The 21,416-nt window shown below is 44.9% G+C and overlaps 1 protein-coding gene across 1 annotated transcript in view; it reads left to right on the forward strand.

Moving 5' to 3' along the window:
- LOC115092772 (disintegrin and metalloproteinase domain-containing protein 9-like) overlaps positions 1-21,416 on the forward strand; it is a 239,901-nt gene that overhangs the window by 60,384 nt on the left and 158,101 nt on the right. Inside the window, exon 5 of the mRNA XM_029604074.1 lies at positions 14,340-14,418. Within this exon, the coding sequence (XP_029459934.1) occupies positions 14,340-14,418 (79 nt within the window). The remainder of the gene's footprint in view (positions 1-14,339; positions 14,419-21,416) is intronic.

The following is a 21,416-nucleotide window of genomic DNA, read 5'->3' on the forward strand; positions in this document are numbered from 1 at the left end:
TACCCCACAGGGGTCCCCCTATTGAATTTTTACTTCTGCGGTGGTCCGGTAAGTTTTTTACCCAATTCCGGTCAATTCCCGTCGGGTTTGGCCCTCGCGGCCTACTGGCCATCGACCGTACCACGGCTAAATTTTTTGAGAGGCCATTGGCATCAGGGTTCCGTCGATGCCCCGATTGCACTCTCACAATGTTCATTACCGACCCTGACAAGGTCTGTGTAATGTGCTTAGGGAGCGAGCATGATGTCCTTACTTGCACCAAATGTGCCCTTATGACACCAAAAGGTCGCAAGGCTAGAATGGAGAAGATGGAACTTCTCTTTCAGTCACAAACCCCGACGCCGTCCATAGCCTCGATGTCATCCGAGCCGGCACCGTCTACGTCGCGCCAGCATCATGCACCGACCGGTGTCCGACCAGCATCGATGACTCCGCGGCCATCGACCCCCTCTATTCCTCCTCAGGAAAATGACTGAGGAGATCATCGGGGAAAAGCATTGACATTGACAACCATAGGTCTCAGACCATCGATGCAGACAAGCCCTCGTCATCACCATGGTCTGAGCCGCCGCCGAAGAAAGCCCATCCAGAAAAGACACCGTCTCTATCTGGGTCCGGGTCACCAAGGCAACCTTCACCTGGACAGGTGATAGGAGCCATGATTCCACCTCCAACGGTAGTCCCTTCGGCTTCGCCTCTGCCTCCTCCTCTGGCATCTGGGCTTCACATTCCAGGTTTCCAAGAGGAGTTGGATCAGATGATTCAAGAGGCCATCGGCAGAGCAATGCAAGGCTTCAAGATTCCTCCAATGCCGGTGCCGATTCCTGAACCGGCTACCGATCCAATTTCTGTAGCGCTGGCACCGGTACTGATGAGGATGGAGCACCGATTTGCCCTGTGTCGTCCTCCCCAATTCCTCTCTCATCAACATCAATCATCGTTATTCCTTCCTCCATCGGGAGTCCTACCGATGCCTCAGCCATCGATGTCACCGATAGCGTCTTTGCTACCATCGGTGCCCTCGATCTGTCCATCGATGCCCTTGGTGCCTCCATCGATGCCTCAGGTGACTCCCTCGATGCCTTCGGTGCCTCAACTAGGGCCTTCAGGAATACCAACATTCCGTCCCTCTAAGGATCCTAGGGGTGCTGGTGATGATACCTATGATACATGCACCAATGACTCGTCCCAGGATACCGATGACTTACAATCACCACCCTCTCCTGCTGAAAGCAGGACGTGTTCTCCCCTATAGGACTTGTCCTTCATTAATTTTGTGAAGGAAATGTCTGAATTGATTCCATTCCAACTCCAGACAGAACAGGATGATAGACACCAGATGATGGAACTTCTGCAATTTCTGGATGTTTCTAAAGAAATCACCTCTATCCCTATCCATGATGTCCTCTTGGATCTTCTAAAGAGAAATTAGGAGCATCCTGGATCGGTGGCACCAATTAACCGGAAAGTGGACACCACATACCTAGTCTAATCAAGTCCAGGTTTCCAAAAAACCCAATGGGATCACATTCAGTGGTTGTTGAGTCAGCCCAAAAGAAAGCCTGACACTCCAAGCCTCACTCTTCTTTCTCTCCAGGGAAAGAGTAAAAGTTCCTGGATACCATAGGTCGGCGTGTCTTTCACGGGTCATTGTTTATATCCCACATTACCTCTTACCAACTGTATATGACCCAGTACAACAGGGTCCTCTTTAAACAAATGCAAGACTTTGCTGTGTCCCTACCTCAGCAGTTTCAAGAGCAATTACATGCCTTGGCTCAAAAAGGATTAGACGCGGGCAAACATGAAATAAGATCAGCATATGACATTTTGACACCGCTTTCAGGGTATCAGCAGCAGCTATTTCTCGCGAGGAGGTGGGCCTGGCTAAAGTCTTCAGACCTGCGACCTGAGGTCCAGGACAGACTATCCGACTTGCCTTGCACTGGTGACAATCTTTTTTGTTGAACAGATACAGCAAGCAGTGGCACAGCTCAAAGATCACCATGAGACTCTTCGCCAACTCTCCTTGTTGCCTTCTGAATATCCTGCTAAGCAAACATTTAGAAAGGATTCCAAAAAGTCTTTCTACCGCCAAAGGAAATCATATCCTCCACTATCCAAAGGTCGCTCTACTAAGCCTTACCAGAAAGGCCAGCCCAGGCAACCTCGCAGGCAAAAAACACAGACAAACCCTCAGGAAGGTCCAGCATCTGGTTTTTGACTCTTACCTAGAGAGCGGCATTCAGCCTCCACTACTGCATGTACCAGTGTGAGGTCTATTGTGCCACTTCAGCAACATCTGGCACACAATCATATCAGACCAGTGGGTTCTTGCCATAATCACTCAAGGTTATCATCTCAACTTTCTTCCCATTCCGCCAGACTCCCCACCTTGGCTGACGTGGGGAACATCTGATCACTCACCACTCCTGGATCAGGAAGTCTCCCTCCTCCTCCGATCCAGAACAATCGAACCAGTGCCCTACTCCCAACAGGGCCTCGGCTTCTATTCTCTGTACTTTCTAATCCCAAAAAAGTTAGGTGGCGTTCGCCCAATACTAGACTTTGCGCCTTAAACAAGAACCTACAAAGAGAAAAGTTCAAGATGGTAACCTTGGGTTCCCTCCTTCCCTTTCTACAAAGGGAAAGACTGGCTCTGCTCTCTAGACCTCCAGGACACTTACACACACATCGCAATAACTCCGTCTCATCGCAAATTTCTGCGATTCCTGGTAGGCCTAAAGCACTATCAATACCGAGTGCTACCATTCGGCCTGGCATCTGCACCACGAGTCTTCACCAAGTGCCTCGTAGTAGTAGCAGCATTCCTCAGGACTCAAGGTGTCCACGTCTACTCCTACCTCGACGATTGGTTGATCAGGGCTCTGACGTCCCTATGTCTCACCTTGCATACCTTGATCTCCCCTAGGGGTTTCTCATCAATTATCCAAAGTCCAGCTTAGTCCCATCACAAACCCTGTCGTTCATAGGAGCAGACTTGGACACCTTCAAAGCAAAAGCATTTTCTTCCTTGAGAACGAGCTCTCACTCTCACATCTCTTGCCCATCAACTGCAGTCTCAACAACGCTCAACTGCATGTCAATTCCTAGTTTTGCTGGGTCACATGGCGTCCTCAGTACATGTCACTCCAATGGCTTGTCTTGCCATGAGAGTCATGCAGTGGACTCTAAGGTCACAGTGGATTCAATCATCTCAACCACTGTCAGCTGTTGTCCACATCACCAACCCACTTCACCTGTCTCTGGCTTGGTGGAAAAATTAGTCCAATCTCCTCCAAGGCCTTCCTTTCCAGGCTCCAGATCCTCAAATAACCCTTACAACCGATGCCTCCAACCTCGGCTGGGAAGCACATGTTGCCAATCTGCAAACTCAAGGCACCTGGTCTCCAGAGGAAGCCAAACACCAAATACATTTCCTGGAACTACGAGCAATCAGATATGCTCTCAGGGTGTTTCAGGATCGCCTTTCCAACCACGTCATCCTGATTCAGACGACAGCGAGGTGGCCATGTGGTACATCAACAAACAAGGGGGAACGGGCTCCTACCTCCTGTGTCAGGAAGCTGCACAGATATGGGCGGAGGCCCTTTCCCACTCAATGTACCTCAAGGCCACCTACTTGCCGGGAGTGGACCATGTGTTGGCAGACAGGAGTCGCACCTTTCAGCCACACTAGTGGTCCCTCAACCCCACAGTAGTGGACTCAATATTCCAACATTGGGGTTACCCTTACATAGACCTCTTTGCGTCCCCTCAAAACCGTAAAGTAGAGAACTTTTGCTCTCTCACTCGCAGCCAACACTCACTACCAAGAGATGCGTTCTCCCTTTCATGGGCAACCGGTCTCCTATATGCATTCCCTCCACTTCCACTTCTCTCAAAGACTCTCGTGAAGTTACATCAGGACAAGGGAAGCATGTTCCTGATAGCCCCTCACTGACCTCGCCAAGTGTAGTTTCCGATTCTTCAGGACCTCTCCATTCGCAGGCACATTCCCCTGGGGAAGGACCCGCTTCTGATCACTCAGAACGATGGGTGCCTACGCCACCCCAATCTTCAGGCCTTGTCCCTGACTGCCTGGATGTTGAAAGGTTAATTCTTCAGCCACTCAACCTTTCGGAGCCAGTTTCCCGTTTCTTGATTGCTTCACGAAAGCCTTCCATGAAAAAAAATCTTATTTTTACAAATGGAACAGGTTTAAGTTATGGTGTTCTTCCCTGTCCCTTGATCCTTTCACTTGTTCCACCACGAAATTTCTAGACTATCTCTGGCACTTGTCAGAATCAGGTCTAAAAACTTCTTCCATCAGGGTGCATGTCAGTGCGGTAGCCGCCTTCCATAAAGGTGTTTGGGATGTTCCCATTTCAGTACAACCCCTTGTAACACATTTTCTGAAGGGCTTGCTTCACCTCAAACCTCCACTGCGCCCTCTGGCCCCTTCTTGGGACCTCAACCTGGTTTTGGGTCGGCTCATGAAACCACCATTCGAACCTCTCCAATCCTGTGATCTTCGCCATCTCACATGGAAAGTGATTTTTCTTTTGGCAATCACATCTGCTCGCAGAGTTAGTGAGTTACAGGCCCTAGTTACCTACCCGCCTTACACTAAACTTCTGCACGACCTGGTAGTACTCCGCACTCACCCTAAGTTTTTGCTTAAGGTCGTTTTTCATTAATCAACCCATTATACTACCCACCTTCTTTCCCAGGCCCCACTCCAATCCAGGAGAACAGGCTCTGCATACCCTTGACTGTAAACGGGCTCTAGCATTCTATCTAGACCGTACAGCTACCCACAGAAAATCCATCCAACTATTTGTTTCTTTCCATTCCATCAGATTGGGACAACCTGTGGATAAGCAGACTCTCTCCTCCTGGTTAGTGGACTGCATATCCTTTTGCTATCAGCAAGCAGGCATTCCACTTCAAAACCGTGTTAAAGCACACTCTGTCAGGACCATGGCAACTTCAGTAGTGCACCTATGCTCGGTGCCGCTTCCTGATATGATATTTGTAGGGCTGCTACCTGAAGTTCTCTCCATACCTTTACAGCCCATTATTGTTTAGACAAGGCTGGCAGACAAGATTCCATCTTCGGCCAGTCTGTCTTGCACAACCTATTTGCAACTTGATGTACCAACACCTTTCCACTTACCCGTTAGGGTTCTGTTACGACTGTCGCTGCCCGACATCTCCACTCCGCCCTCCTTACCTCTTTGGCGATTCCTCCTGCGGTTGATGGACATCTGGCTGCCTCGGCGTCTGCCTGCCGTCCCCTCTGGCGTCCCCGGTCCGGCTTGGGCGCTGCATCTCGCCATGTTGTTCAGCTACCATAGAGTGCACGCGCCGCGTGGCCCTGCTTCTTATGCTTCCTTTGGTGCGAACCTCAGGGGCGTCCCCCCTGGGATGACGTCACGCATCCCGGATACAAAAGCCTACTCAGTTTGCTAGCTAATCGAGTTAGCAAGGGATTCCTTACAGATTGGATTCGCTCTCCGTACCTAGCTACTCTGCCTCTCCGTAATTGGACTTATTCTATCGGGGTACCTGCTCCTCGGGGACCTCTCTCTCTTTCAGGTTGCTGTCTGGAACCGGTACTCGCTCCTCGAGGGCCCATGTTCCCGGACCTGCTGCCTGAACTCCACTTCTGCTTGGAAGATACCGCTGCCTACACCATCAGTGAGTTACCATCTACTTCTCTCTGAGAGATCCTCGAGGATCACCTGTCTAATAAAAGAGGCAGGTGATCCTCGAGGGCCTGCCTCTTTTCCAGCTCCTGTGTTACCTACCGGGAGAAACTGCTGTGTGAGTAATCAACCAACGAGGCTCTATTCCAGAACCCTGTGTATGCTCCACTGTACTCACTATCTCAGTTTCTCTCCACTTCAGCACAGCCATTGAGGGATCGCTGTTCTAGTGTTCTGAGGGACTACAAGCCCAGTTGGGCTTCATCTCTACTCACTACTGCCACCTCTGGTGGCTTCTCAACTCTGTCTAATAAAAGATAATTCTGTGTTGTGTGTCCTAAAGCTAAGCCTGACCTGTGGCCCCTCACGGGACTTCCCCCCATGGGCGTGGTCAGCAGCCACAGTGTCCAAGGGTCCACCCAAAACCTTACAAACAATAACAGGTTCAGGATGCCCTCTACCAAATTCCACCCCAGTCCTTGTGCCTATTGCACATTTTGGGTACATTTGGTGCATTTCTCAGACATCCTCAGCTCAGTACTCGCCCATATGTGAGGACTACCATCCTGCTTGTCCTGTGAGAAAGCAGAAGTTGCTTACCTGTAACAGGTGTTCTCACAGGACAGCAGGATGTTAATCCTCATGAAACCCACCTGCCACTCTGCGGTGTTGGGTTCGTTACGTTTTTCTTATTTTATTTTTTGGCCCTTACTATAGCTGAAGGGGGACTCCTGCTGGTTGCAGGGTTAGTGCCATCCTGGGCATGCCCAGTAGATGCCAGTCAAAGTTCTAGAAACTTTGACAAAAGTGTCCGTGATTGGGCTCTATCCTGTGATGTCACCCATATGTGAGGACTAACATCCTGCTCTCCTGTGAGAACACCTGTTACAGGTAAGCAACTTCTTCTTTATTCCTTGTTGCAATCATGTCAGCCAAAAGAGTCAGTGAACTTCAGGCATTAGTACATTACTCTCCTTATATGCAGTTCTTCCATAACAGAGTGGTGCTCCATATTCACCCAAAGTTTCTGACAAAGATTGTGTTAGCTTTTCATATAAATCAAGTTGTCATGTTACTCACGTTCTTTTCTAGGGCACATGCACATGAGGGTGAAAAAGCCCTGCACTTTTTTGACTATAAAAAAGTCTTGGTTTATTGCTGGAAGATAACACAGCCACATCATCAAGCCTTGCAACTATTCATCTCTTATGATCCTAACTGACTATGTACAGCAGTTACTAAACGTTCATTGTCCAATTGGCTAGCAGACTATATCACAAATTGTAATGCTCTAACAGGCCTCCAGATTACAAATGCTACGTCAAGACTTATCAAGTGAGAGTCAGAGCTGCATCAGTGGCTCATCTGTGATTTGTGCCCATTGAAGGCATTGCAGAGCTGTAACTTGAATGTCTAGACAATATAAAAAAGTGACAGTAAATTTGGATAAGCAGTTTTGTGTAGCCTGTTCATCCATTTATCTATTCTTCATGGTGGGTTCCTGGTTGTTTATTCAGCAAATGCTCTGCTGCAACCCTCAGCTTGGGACTACCTACACATCATGGCTAATTCAGCCTTGATTGTCAATGGAGAAAGCAAGTTTTCTTACTGTGAACAGTGTTTTCCATAGACAGCAGGAAGAATTAGCTATGCTAAATACCTACCCACCTTCTTAGAGAGTAGACTACCTAACTAAATTTAGCTTTAAAATCTACTAAGAGGGAGGGGCGCTCTCTGGCGCTGATGAGAGCAGACGCGTGAGCTCGGAGCTCCGTTCCCCACAGGCAGTAAACTGTCAAAATTAGCGAAAAAAGACCCGATTTTTTGCAGGACCAACCCTCAGTATTGTCCGCAACAGTAATACTGACTTCTGTGGCGTCTAAAAAGAAAACTACGGATTTAAAGCAGTTTTCCTATGGCAAAATGGTGGCGGAAGCAGGGGCCAAAATGGCCGCGGAGAAAATTGGCGCCTCGATTTGTCCCACTGAAGCACCAGAGCCACCCCGCAGCAACAGCCTGTTTGAGCCCGGTTCTATTCCAACTTTGCCAACTCGGGATGAGCTCCGGAGCTGGTTTGTAGAACTGCGCTCCGAACTTAGGCAGTAGAAGGCCAACCTCATGGCAGCAATGGCGGACCTTAAGGAAGATTTTAACGCTCTGGGCAGCAGGGTCGATGAAAATGACTTGCGTGTCGATCAGCATAGCGAGGATATTGGCCACCTACTTACACAGCAGTCGACCCTCCGTTCCGATATTTCGTTGATTAATGAAAAATTAGAAGATTTGGAGAATTGGAGCAGGAGGAATAATTTACGAATTAGAGGAGTTCCCGACATGGAGGAGTACGCAGATGCAAAAGCAGTGGCACAGCAAGTATGCACCTTTATTTTAAACTCAGCAACTGCTGAACAGAACACCGAGGGGGCTGTGCAGATGGACATATGGCTAGATAGAGCGCACCGCGCCCTGGAGCCACGAAGTGACTCTAGGCCATGTGACATCATTATTTGCTGCCACGACTTCACACTCAAAATGCAGATCTATGATAAATCCAGGCAGATAAAGGATCTTACCTGGCAAAATACTAAGCTAGAGAACTATCAGGACCTGGCGCCGATTACCCTACCCAAAAGATATGCTCTTCGGGAAGTCACAGCTAACCTGCTGAGTGTGCCATATGCTACCAATGAACATTCCCCTTCGGGCCTCTAGTTCCAGGTAAAAGGCATCACCCACCGTGTCAAGACCATTGAAGAAGCAGCGGAGGCGTTTAAGCAGGCACTTTATACTCTCGTATTGATTACTTCTTTATCACTAAAACTCTTCAAAAGGAGGTCTGTACACTTGGCATTGAAGCCATAAATTGGTCGGACCATGCTCCAATCTGGCTGGAGGTAAGGTTGCAGGAGCCAGACCATGGATTCCGTAGCTGGAGGCTCAATGACAGTCTGCTCCGAGATGATGATTTTGTTAAACATTTAGAATGCCAATTACAAGCCTATTTTGACACCAACCGATCAGGAGACATTTCTCCAACCACGCTATGGGATTGTTCTAAGGCAGTTATTAGGGGTCTAATCACTGCAAGACCAATGTATTGTAACAAAGAACGGGCGAGGACTCGCAAGTCCTTATTGCAGGATCTTGACTGCTTGACTCAGCAACATGAAGTCTCTTTATCCAACATTATCTATCAAAAGATATTAAGGGTCAGGGATGCTATTAGGGCTATTGATGATGCTGCTATTAGCCACTCTCTTGATGTGTTGAAGCAGCAATACTTTGAGGGAGATAATAGAGCAGGAAGGCTTTTGGCGCAAAAAACTGAAAGCTGCCCAGGCTCATTCCATAGTTGCTAAAATTTGTAACTCGCAGGGAGACATTGTGACATCCCCGGCGCAGGGAACCGTGCCTCCTCAGGGCCCTGAGGAGGTACCGGCATTGCCATTACCGCCTCCCCCCATGGCTGCTCTGTTTTCACCATCCATGCGGGCGGAACTTGATGTATATATACGTCAAGCGGTCAGAGACGCATTCATCGAGGCGATGCCACGACCTCAGCCGTCTACGCCAGCGATGCCATCGACACCGATTCCGATGACATCGCCCGTTCCAGCACCGGTACCCTCGATGCCGATTCCGGCCATACCATCACCACAACCATCGATGATGCCGCCGGTTCCTGCGCATGGACTGCCGATGCCGTCAATTCCCATTCGGCTACCGGCACAGATACCACCATCGATGCCAGGTCAAGAATCCTCCATTTTTCAACCATTAATGGATAAATTAGACACCTTAATTCAGGTTTTTTCTACTTCACCTCAGGGTTTGGATTCAGATGCACTTCCAGAACCAGTACCTGGTTCATCAGGTGTTATCCCACCTATGAGACCACATACACCACTATCTGAGGTTCCTTTTAAACCTCTTAGACCATCAGGTCATCCACTGGATACTGGTACTGACTCGGGGGATGATATCTCATCTGAGGAAGATATTTTATCTGAACCTTCACCACCAGAAGACAGAAGGAAATCACCCCCAGAAGATCTTTCCTTCTCTAACTTCATTAAAGAGATGTCTGACACTATTCCATTCTCACTTCTTTCTGAAATAGACACTAGGCAGAAGACCTTGGAGGTCCTTCAGTTCGTGGATCCTCCTAAGGAGATACTAGCTATTCCAGTGCATAAAGTCCTGCAAGAGCTAATGTACCGGATGTGGGAGCACCCTGGCTCTGTGGCAGCAGTTAACAAACGAGCTGATGCCACATATCTCGTCCAACCCATTCCAGGGTTTCAAAAATCTCAACTGCCACACCAATCTGTAGTGGTTGAATCAGCCCAGAAAAAGGCTAAGAGACTGAAACAACATGCTTCCACACCTCCAGGCAAAGACAGTCGTTTCCTAGACAGTTTAGGAAGAAAGATCTTCCAAGGAGCAATGCTGGTCTCACGGATAAACTCCTATCAATTATTCTTGAACCAGTATTAGCGTGACCTGTGGAAACAGGTTGAAGTTCTTTCTCAGCAACTTCCAGACCAGTTTCAAGAGGGTTTCTTCCGTCTCGTGCATAAGGGCCTAGAAGCAGGCAAGCACGAGGTGAGAGCCAGTATGTTTGCTTCGAGACGGCCTCCCGTTTATCAGCCTCCGGTATCACGGCTCGGAGATGGGCCTGGTTAAAATCCTCTGAACTAAGGCCAGAAGTGCAGGAAAGGTTGTCAGACCTACCTTGTCTAGGTGAAAACCTTTTTGGAGACAAGGTCAAGGAGGCAGTGGCGACCATAAAAGACCACACAGAAACCCTAAAACAATTGTCTCAACTTCCTCAGGAGACACATCAAACTTCTAGGAGGCCTCCTAGAAGAGAAGGAGAAAACCATATTATTGCCCTCGACGATACTACCCTCCTGCTACCAGAGCGAGACAACCACTCCCTACTCAGCGTTCTCAGGTTAGACAGAGGCCTACTAGGCCCCAGCATCCTGGGCCAACTGCATCCACATCAGGCTTTTGAAAACCACCCAGAGAGCAGAAGCCCTTCTCGAAATCCTCTTCCACACTTACCAGTCGGAGGTCGAATAGCTTATTACCATCAAACTTGGACCTCCATCACAACAGATCAATGGGTACTCTCAATTACAGCTCAAGGGTACCGCTTGGATTTCCTCACTGTACCAAACGAAAATCCTCCTCTTTCATCTTGGACAGTGACTCATCACTCCACAATCCTGCAAGCAGAATTATCCACCCTTCTGAGAGCCAGGGCCATAGAACCAGTTCCCAGGCCTCAGTGGGGCAGAGGATTCTACTCCGGATATTTCCTCATTCCAAAGAAAACCGGGGGCCTACGTCCTATCCTGGACCTCAGAAGTCTCAACAAATTTCTAAAGAAAGAAAAATTCAGGATGGTATCGTTAGGCACCATGCCTCCTCTTCTTCAAAAAGGAGATTGGATCTGCTCTCTGGATCTTCAAGACGCTTACGCTAACATTCCCATTTTTCCTCCTCATCGGCAGTACCTGCGATTTCTGGTGGAAGGACAACACTTCCAATACCGAGTGCTACCATTCGGCCTAGCCTCAGCACCTCGAGTGTTCACAAAGTGTCTTGCAGTAGCGGTGGCACATCTTCACAAACAAAGAGTGCATGTATTTCCTTACTTAGACGACTGGCTCATCAGGAGTCAAACACAAAGCGGAGCTCTCACTTCTCTCCAGCTCACAATAAAGTTGCTTCACTCCTTGGGATTTCTCATCAATTACGAGAAATCCCATCTCACACCATCTCACCAGTTGCAGTTCATAGGTGCAGATCTCAACACCATCACAGCAAAAGCTTTTCTTCCAAGAGACCGTGCTCAAACGCTCGTTCTCCTAGCACACTCTATTCGCAATCAGTCTCGAGTTACAGCTCATCAGTGCCTCACCCTACTCGGATACATGGCCTCAACAGTTCACGTCACTCCCATGGCCAGACTGACCATGCGACTAATGCAATGCACACTCAAAGATCAGTGGATTCAAGCCATTCAACCATTGTCCACGCCCATTCAGATAACACAAGATCTGAAATCTTCCCTTCTCTGGTGGACATCAACGATCAACTTGCTCAAAGGCCTACCTTTCCAGCAACCAGTTCCACAAGTGACTTTAACTACAGATGCGTCCACCTTAGGTTGGGGAGCACACATTGGTCATCTAAAGACACAAGGCACATGGACAAAACACGAAGCCTCCTTTCAAATAAACTTCCTGGAGCTTTGAGCTATACGCTATGCACTACATGCTGTCAAGGACTGCCTTTCACACAAGACTGTTCTGATCCAAACGGACAACACAGTAGCCATGTGGTACATCAACAAACAAGGGGGAACAGGTTCCTACCTCCTTTGTCAAGAAGCAGCTCAAATTTGGGACTGGGCCCTAGCACACTAAATTCTTCTACGGGCCACCTACCTAGCGGGCAACCACAACACAGTAGCGGATCGCCTCAGCCGTCATTTCCAACCATATGAGTGGTCTCTAGACCCAGCGCTAGCAACCAAGATATTTCAACGCTGGGGTCAACCAACAATAGATCTCTTTGCATCCCATCTGAACTAAAAAGTGAACAATTACTGCTCTCTCCGCTGGCAGCAGAACAGCCTGCCAAAGGACGCCTTTGCTCGCCATTGGAATTCAGGCCTGTTATATGCGTATCCACCGATACCACTCATAACCAAAACGTTAGTAAAACTACAACAGGACAAGGGGACCATGATACTCATAGCCCCATACTGGCCTCGACAAGTATGGTTCCCCACATTTCTAGACCTCTCAGTCAGGGATCCAATTCGCCTGGGAGTAGCTCCCAATCTCATAACTCAGGAACAAGGTCAGCTGCGCCATCCCAACCTTCAATCCCTGTCCCTGACAGCATGGATGTTGAAAGCTTGATCTTACAACCACTCAACCTTCCAGCCACTATATCTCAAGTGCTGATAGCATCACGTAAACCTTCCACTAGAAAGAATTATTCCTACAAATGGAAACGGTTTTCTTTGTGGTGCATTCAGAAAGCACTAGATCCTTTCACTTGCCCCACTACCTCACTACTAGATTACCTATACCATCTCTCAGACTCTGGTCTTAAGACTTCATCTGTAAGAGTACATTTGAGTGCAATCTCAGCTTATCATAACAAGCTGGGCGACACACCTATCTCTACACAGCCTCTCGTCAGTAAATTCATGAGAGGTCTAAATCACATTAAACCTCCAGTTCATTCCCCAAGCATGCAATGGGACCTGAACGTAGTATTAACCAGGCTTATGGGTTCTCCATTTGAACCCATAGATACCTGTGACCTTAAATATCTTACTTGGAAAACTGTATTCCTCATAGCCTTTACATCAGCTAGAAGGGTCAGTGAACTACAAGCTTTAGTCACATACGAACCTTTTACAAAGTTCCTACATGACAGGGTGGTCCTCCGTACTCATCCAAAATTCCTTCCAAAAGTAGTCACGGAATTCCACCTCAATCAATCTATAGTTTTACCAACATTCTTTCCAAGGCCTCACTCTCACCAGGGTGAAAGAGCCTTACATACCTTGGACTGTAAGCGTGCACTGTCTTTCTATTTAAACCGCACTACAGTCCAAAGGAAATCCAGTCAACTATTTGTATCCTATGATCCAAACAAACCTGGTAAACCAGTGGGTAAACATACTTTGTCAAATTGGCTAGCAGATTGCATACAGTTTTGTTACGAAAAAGCAGGCCTTACTCTTCAAGGGCGAGTAAAAGCACACTCAGTCAGAGCGATGTCAACCTCAGTAGCGCACCTTCGCTCTGTACCTATTCTGGACATTTGTAAAGCAGCAACATGGAGTTCTCTTCACACTTTTGCAGCTCACTACTGTTTAGACAAAGAAGGAAGACAAGACTCAGCCTATGGACAATCTGTCTTAAAAAACTTATTTCCAGTATAACCCCAACTCCTTCTACATCCAACCTGCTGTGATCTTCGGCTGATTCATTTCAACAACGATACTTCACTGTTGCTTCACCTTAAAATGACTCAGCCTCTAGCTTGCTAATCACCCATATGTGAGGACTAGCATCCTGCTTGTCCTGGGATAAAGCAAAATTGCTTACCTTGTAATAGGTGTTATCCCAGGACAGCAGGATGTAGTCCTCACGAAACCCACCCGCCACCCCGTGGAGTTGGGTCCAATACGTTTTATTATTTTATTTTTGGCTAACGCTAATTGCTACAAAACAAGACTGAAGGGAGACCCCTGTGGCAGGGAATATCATGGCATGCTGGGCATGCTCAGTAGGCACTCTGGTGCCAGTCAAAAGTTTCATAGAAACTTTTAAAGAAGTTTTCCGTACATAGGGCTCCATTACTGATGTCACCCATATGTGAGGACTACATCCTGCTGTCCTGGGATAACATCTATTACAAGGTAAGCAATTTTGCTTTATGATAGTTTAATTATTGAGGCAAATCCTTAATTCACAATTTAATTGTAAATGTTTAAAATATAGATTTATTATAGCATATTCTTTAGGCCTACTAAAGTTGTTATAAAGCTGTTTCTTATTTTTAATTATGTTTTAAATGTTAATTTTGCAGAGACAGTCTTTCACCAAACTTCACTGTATTTACTTACACTGATGAAGAGACATTGCTTGTAGAGCAGCCATATCTTAGGGTAAGCTGAGTTATGTTTTGAACTTATTAATGTATTATACCAACTGTGCTATTACATTTGTAACCTCTGGGCTAATAGTCCTGGTTAGAGGTTCCAGAGGCCCATATTTAAACACAGCCATTGATGGTACACGTCCCTTGATGGTTTATTATGTTAACATAGCGAAGAGTAGGATGTGAAGCCAATCAATAATGATGTTCCAAATAAATCAAAGTAATGGTGCAGTGAAGTTTTTGCAGCTTTTATTGTAGACTTTAAAGGAGTATCAAAGATGTATAGTTCCCCAACATAGCCGTGTTTTGCCATAGAGGCTGTGTCCGGAGGGATCCACAGGGAACAATTTCCAAAAGTTGGCAGCAAAAAAATAGTGTACAGCTTATAAGGTTTCTAAAAGGGGATGCAGTTTAAAGCGTGTGTTGAAAATGTACAGGGCTTTGGTTCCTGTTCGGTAAAATATCCGGTATTGCCAATTGAGTTACATGCCGGACCTGCTAAGTGTAACGTAGCCTCCCTTTTCAGAAGGCCACCTCCCGAAATGCCTCAAAAAGGCATGGTAAAACCCTTACTCAAGAAACTTGGTCTAGACTCAAACATCTTTAGCAACTAGCGTCCAGTCTTGAATCTTCCCTTCCTCTGCAAAATCATTGAAAAAACGGTACTGCCTCAACTAGAAGAGCTACAACAAGCTACAAATCAGCTTGACCCTTTCCAATCAGGATTCAGATCCCTTCATAGCACAGAAACCGCATTATCATCTCTCGTGGATGACCTAAATCTTATTTGTTGATTGAAGTCAGCAGGCTCTTCTTATCATTCTTGATCTCTCCTCAGCTTTTGACACCCCAGTGTTATCTGTAATACAGACTTTACCAAACACCAAACACTTCTTTTCTGCCTTGAGGCTGCACTTCTGATTGTATAACTTTTTTTCTCTTGCACTACTGTATATTTCAGAACTTTTCTCCTGAGGCATGCATTTCTGACTGTTGCTTAGCACAGAAAAATCCCCAAACTGACATCATGTGTGATACTGAAATGAATAGTCAAGGCTTTTTTTTCTTCTATATGCTTTATTTACAGTGCAGATAAACCAATAGTATTCCACTTTCACAAATACCTCTCAGTAATACAAACTCAAACAAGTTGTTTTTATTCATGATCTATCCACAAATTGTTCTTGTTTAAAGTCTGGTTTCTTCCTTTGCTTTCCTCTCAGCCTATATTATATTCCTGGAGCAAAGGAGACAGCCTTTACTCAGAATTCCCTGTCTTAAGGTGGACTGGGTCCAGATAGCAAATCTCTGTTCTTAAGGTATTCCAGAGTCCCTGGGTATATACCTCAGCACAAGTTTCCCAATTTGAACAGTCTCCTCTCCAGTAGTTTTCTTTCACATTTCCCTTTCTTCTTATAGTATTAGGTTGATACTTGTTGCACTCCTCCTCTCTCATAATCTTCAATAAATGCATGTGAGTCTTTATAGGGGTCCTCTAGAACTCTTTTCTCACACTCTCTCCTTCTTCCTTCTGGATGCAGATGGAGGGAACCTTTCCCTTTTGCTTGTCAATCACAAAAGACTGAGTCCCTAGTTAATGGGAACCCAGAAAAGGTAGATAAAAATCCTTTTACAGAAAAAAAGGGAAAAGGAGGGCGGAAAAATTCCCAGCTTAGTAAAAGGAAATGTTCTTTAAAATGGATATTCAAAATAAAGGAAGGCTCTCTGACTTCATATCCTTCCTTGATTTCACTTCTAAAACCTTCAGAGGCCTTATCCTCCATCCTAATCAAAAACAGCGGACAGCTAGATTCATTGCTGCCCTTGCAAGGGAAACTAAAATCTTCTAAAACATAAAATGGTGGTCAGATAGTTATATATTAGAGGAACTTACCATTTACCTTCTCCCACATGGGGGAGCCAACTACCCACACTGTTACGTTTTCTCTTAAATGAAGAATTGGCTTAACCTGAAACTGGTAGAGAACCAATGGGGTGCGCTGGATTTAATTTTAAGTATTTAAACTACAGTTCAACGATGGAGGGAAGTTGGTTGGGGGAGGTAGGGAGGCTAAACGTTTAAGTCATCATAATTAAGAGTGATTTTAGATAAATCAATTGGCAGTTAAATAAAAGCTTTAAATTCCCTTTTCCTGATCTAAGTAATATTTAATTTTGGAGATATTAGTGGATAAAAGCTTTAAAAGATCCTTCTCCATAGGCACAGCCACCATTAGAAGTCTAATTTATAGGCTAATGTACTAAGCTGTGTATGTTTTTGCAAAGAAGTCATGATATTCTGAGTGTAACTTTTCTGCTGGGACTCTTATGCTATGAGTCTAGTAGAAAAGTTGCGTGTAATTTTCTTACAGGCTCATTCACAAAAAAGATAATTACACCTTGTTGAAGTGGTTATCTTTTTTTAATGAAAACCTGCCTACAAAGCTATTTTCATGTTTCTGCAGAATTCATTGAGTAGCTTTGCATGATTTTGCACTGCAGCAGCTATTAATGATGAATTTAATTACAATTTTGTGTGTAGACTTTTTCTGCTTGCTAAGCCCAAAAAATTCAGTCTGCTTCTCTTGTAAGAATGGGACATTTTATACTTAAGTGCAATTTATGCATGACTTGACAGTTTTACATGTGAAGTAGACTTAAATTCTGTGTAGCTTAGTACATCAGGCTTTTAATAAGGTTCTGCTTTGTGATGCCTATTAAAACCACATGGAGGCATCAATCTGATACATGGAAAACAGGAATATAACACACACAACTGAAGAACCGATGTAACAAAAGTAGTATAATGGGTACACTTCTGGTCTAAGCCCCGCCCACCCCCTACCCACTCCGGCTCCAAACTCCAACCATGCCCCTCCCACCCCATAGAAGTGAATGGAGTACCTCCCATTCTCCACCCTAAGTTACACCTCTTATGATATCACAGGAAATGACCCTTGACTGACTTGATAACATTACTGGAAGTCCAACCCACCCCCTAAAAATATGCCCCCTAGAATGTCATCAGAAATGGTCTTGTCATTTTTAATGACAAAATTAATGGACCCTGTCTGCTTGTTGATGACCTCAATGGAAGTCCAAATAATTGCTACTGGGGGTGTGACAGAGCCGGAAACAGGACTTTCTGACCACGGATTTAAAAGTTATTCGCTGTGTTGTAGGAAGAAGCTCTCTTTCTTTTCCCCTTCCTCCTCCCCTCAGTGTAAATACGCAAGCCCAAGTAGCCTGCCTGGCTGGCATACAGAGTGAAATGTTACTAGCTGTGACATAGCAGGAAGCTCTATCTCTCCCCGCCCCTTCCCTCTTCCCCCTCAGTGTAAATACACATGCCCAATGACCCTGCCTAGAAGACATGCAGATGAAATGTAAGCAGATCCATTTGTAGTATACAAAAAGGATGATTAATAGCAGAGTGTGGGGGTTGGGTACTAGAAACTCAGGCATGCAATAGTGAATAAAACAAGGCTTGAGTTTTTGTTTTAAATACAGACCACTGCAACCATGCACGAGCAGCTAGTAAATAAATTATGACCGAGGCGCTATAGGAAATTTTGGTGGAATAAATACTCTTTTTCAGGCTGCTAAAACATGTAATGAAACAGTGACCAGAAAACAAGTAATTGAATGGCTTACAGATCAAAATAGTTTTTCTTTACACAGACCTGCAAGGACACATGTTAAAAGAAACAAAACCATTGTGTCAGATGTGGATGTACAATGGCAGGCTGATCTGGTTGACCTGACCGCCTTGTTTGGTTATAACAACGGCTACAAATACTTATTAACTGTGGTAGATATCGTGTCAAAATATGTATGGATTGTAAGCCTAAAAACGACAGGCCATGAAGTGGCTAAGGCATTTGAAAATATATTTAATGGTGGCTATATTCACAATAAAATACAAATAGACAAGGGTAAAGAGTTTTTAAATAGCACTATGAAGAATTTGTTAAATCATAGAGGTGTTCATCATTTTGTGACCAACAATGATTTTAAAGCAGTGGTTGTGGAGAGATTTAACAGAACCTTAAAATCCAACATATGGCGAAACTTTCCATCGCACAATACTTTTCGATATTAAGATGTGCTGCAGGCTTTTGTGAAAAATTATAACCATAGCTTTCCCAGAACAGTACAGGCTAGCCCTGTCAATGTAACAGCTTCAAACTCGCTGCGGTTCTGGAAAGTAATCTACGGCGATAACAGCATACATGAACCTTCTAAGCTGTCTTTTAAAAAGGGGGATCATGTTAGACTGTCAAACTAAAGGGAAATTTGAAAAAGGTTAAGAACAAACATGGACTGATGAGATATTTATACTAACGGATGTTTTAAACATAGGGCAGAAAACAGTGTACAAGGTACAAGATTATAGTGAGGAAGCCATTCAAGGTTCTTTTTATCTTGAAGAATTATTGAAAATTAACCCTCGAAATGATAAAATATACTTCATTGCTAAGGTTCTTAAGGTAAAAGGGAGAGGAAAGAACAAAACAGTGTTTTGTGAAATGGCGGGGGTGGCCTGAAAAATATAACAGTTGGATAAAGGCATCAGAGGTTCAAGATGTTTGATTTGAAAAGGCCTTGTATCATAAAAAAAGAAAAATGAATGAAGGGCGATTTTACATAATGTCTATGTAAGGTTATTTCCACAAAATACCATTTCTAATTTCACGATACAATTTGCTAGGCCATTGGACCTACAGGGACCATGGGAAGGTGGGGCTGGTGTAAATACAGTACCCGCACACATGGGGTGATAATAAAGATGATCATAAGTACATGGTCACCTTGGAAGCATGGAGCATCACTTTGTTGTACGAAGAGGGCATTATGCAACCATTCAAAGTTTAGTGGACTGAATGAACCATGATATGAATGGTCTCTTTAAGCCCATACCACCACAGATCATTTATGACCCCAATACTCGAAGAATCAAATTAAAATCAGAGGTTAACGCAGTAATTTTCACAAAGGGTGATTTAATGAGCATTTTAGGGCTAGAAGCTAAAACGAATACACAGCGCTTGCTATCCAACAGATATCACGGGTGGGTTTAATACCCTATACCTGTACACAGGTATTGTAGAGCACCAACTGGTGGGAGAACATTTTGTGCAGCTACTTCGCTATGTTCCTGCTATAGGGGTAAAGGATGAGTTCATTACCTTCACTTGTGATAAGCCACATTATGTCTCTGGGAACAAGCAGCACATTGACACTATAATGTTTGAAATAGACAGACCAGAACCAACACATCTCATTTTGTTATGGGAAGATGATCCTTAAGCTACACCTGCAACTCCGGAAAGCTGTTTTTTTTAAAAATGGTTGAGGTTAAAGACTATGGTGATCCCAGCGTACACAGAAATTATTATGCAGCACAGATTGTTGCTGCACTTTTCATATGAGGTTTAACAAACATCGCCAAACATGTTATGGGCCATGTCACAAGGCCATTCTGAATAAAATGAATGACAACACTGAGCAGCCAGGGTCACGATTAGTGGTGATTAGAAGAATTGTTAAAAGAAAGAGAACCAATCAACAGGGTCCTCCTGAACCTTTTAAAAGAAAGATGCCCAATGTGGCAAGTCTCTGAAGCCTAACCGCAAGTCTAAGAGAAACCTCTCCTCCAGGAAGCAAGATATATTCTAAAGTACTATGGCATTTGTACATCGGGGATCTGAAGAATGCTTGGAATCAGAATTGGATCTGTTTCAACTAGACCCCACTCAAATCAACATCAAAAAAATAATTTATGTGGAAATTCCACCATTATCTTCCTTGTCTGAAACAGCCCCTTTAGATTTTTATATAGCCGGACATGGTGAGGAATACCTAGATTTAAACAACATGCTGTACCTGACCTGTAAAATTATGAAAGATGGGGCAGATCTTGTCATAGGGGCCAAAGTAGCGCTCATGAACCAACCAGCTGGATATCACTCTCAGAGACCGATTCATTAGTCAGAGCAACAACTGCTACCCTCATAAAGTTGCTTCTCAGTTATGGTGATGGACCTCTCAAAACAGAGTTTACAAGTGGTCTGTTTTATAAAGACACAGAGCCCGAGTGACTAAGCACGAAAACCTCTTTTTGGGTCAATTACTCAAACTTATCGTATTGGGGTTTGTGGATAATAACACTTTCAGTGGTAATTACACTAAAACCCCCTTCAATTTTAAACATTACGATATTAATTTTGATGTGGATGATGAGGAAGTTTCCGGGAAGCTTCTCAAACCAGACTTCGAGAATGTATGCTTTGTCAGAGAATTCATGCAACTGGTTAAAGCAACGGGTAAACATTTGAAAGAAAGAAAGTGCATTATTGATTGATTGTCACGGGTTTTACAAAGGATAGACCTTACTGACCTTTGACCTATCACCCGACCAGGAGTGCATGGACCACTACATGTTGATTAAAACTGGTAAACTGCGGCTGAAATCTGTTTTGCAAAGCTTTGCCCCACTCGGCGAATATGATTGTGTATAGTGTCTTTGACAACATGATAGAAATGAATCACAGAAGGAACGTTCTATTTTGATTATCTGTGATAATGAACATCGTACAGATCTTCCGTATTTTAAAGCAGGACCCATATGTTCACAAAATCTTTTTTAAATGTACTGTCCAGCACATGGCTGCCAGATGTACAAATAGAAAGGAAACCTGCATGCTTAGTAGTAAATACCCACCCCTATGACCTTCCTGGAGAGCACTAGTTAGCAATCTGTGTGATGGAAAATGACAGGACAAGCAGGATGGTAGTCCTCACATATGGGTGCCATCACAGGATGGAGCCCAATCATGCAACACTTTTGTCAAAGTTTCTAGAACTTTGATTGGCACCTACTGGGCATGCCCAGCATGGCACTAACCCTGCATTCAGCAGGGATCCCCCTTCAGTCTCTTATTTTCCGTGCAGCAGTAGCCACGTGGGTTGAGGAGCTCTCTAGAGATTCCTGACAGGAATTTT

This window comes from Rhinatrema bivittatum, chromosome 5 (genome assembly GCF_901001135.1).
Source record: "Rhinatrema bivittatum chromosome 5, aRhiBiv1.1, whole genome shotgun sequence".
Classification (NCBI taxonomy): domain Eukaryota; kingdom Metazoa; phylum Chordata; class Amphibia; order Gymnophiona; family Rhinatrematidae; genus Rhinatrema; species Rhinatrema bivittatum.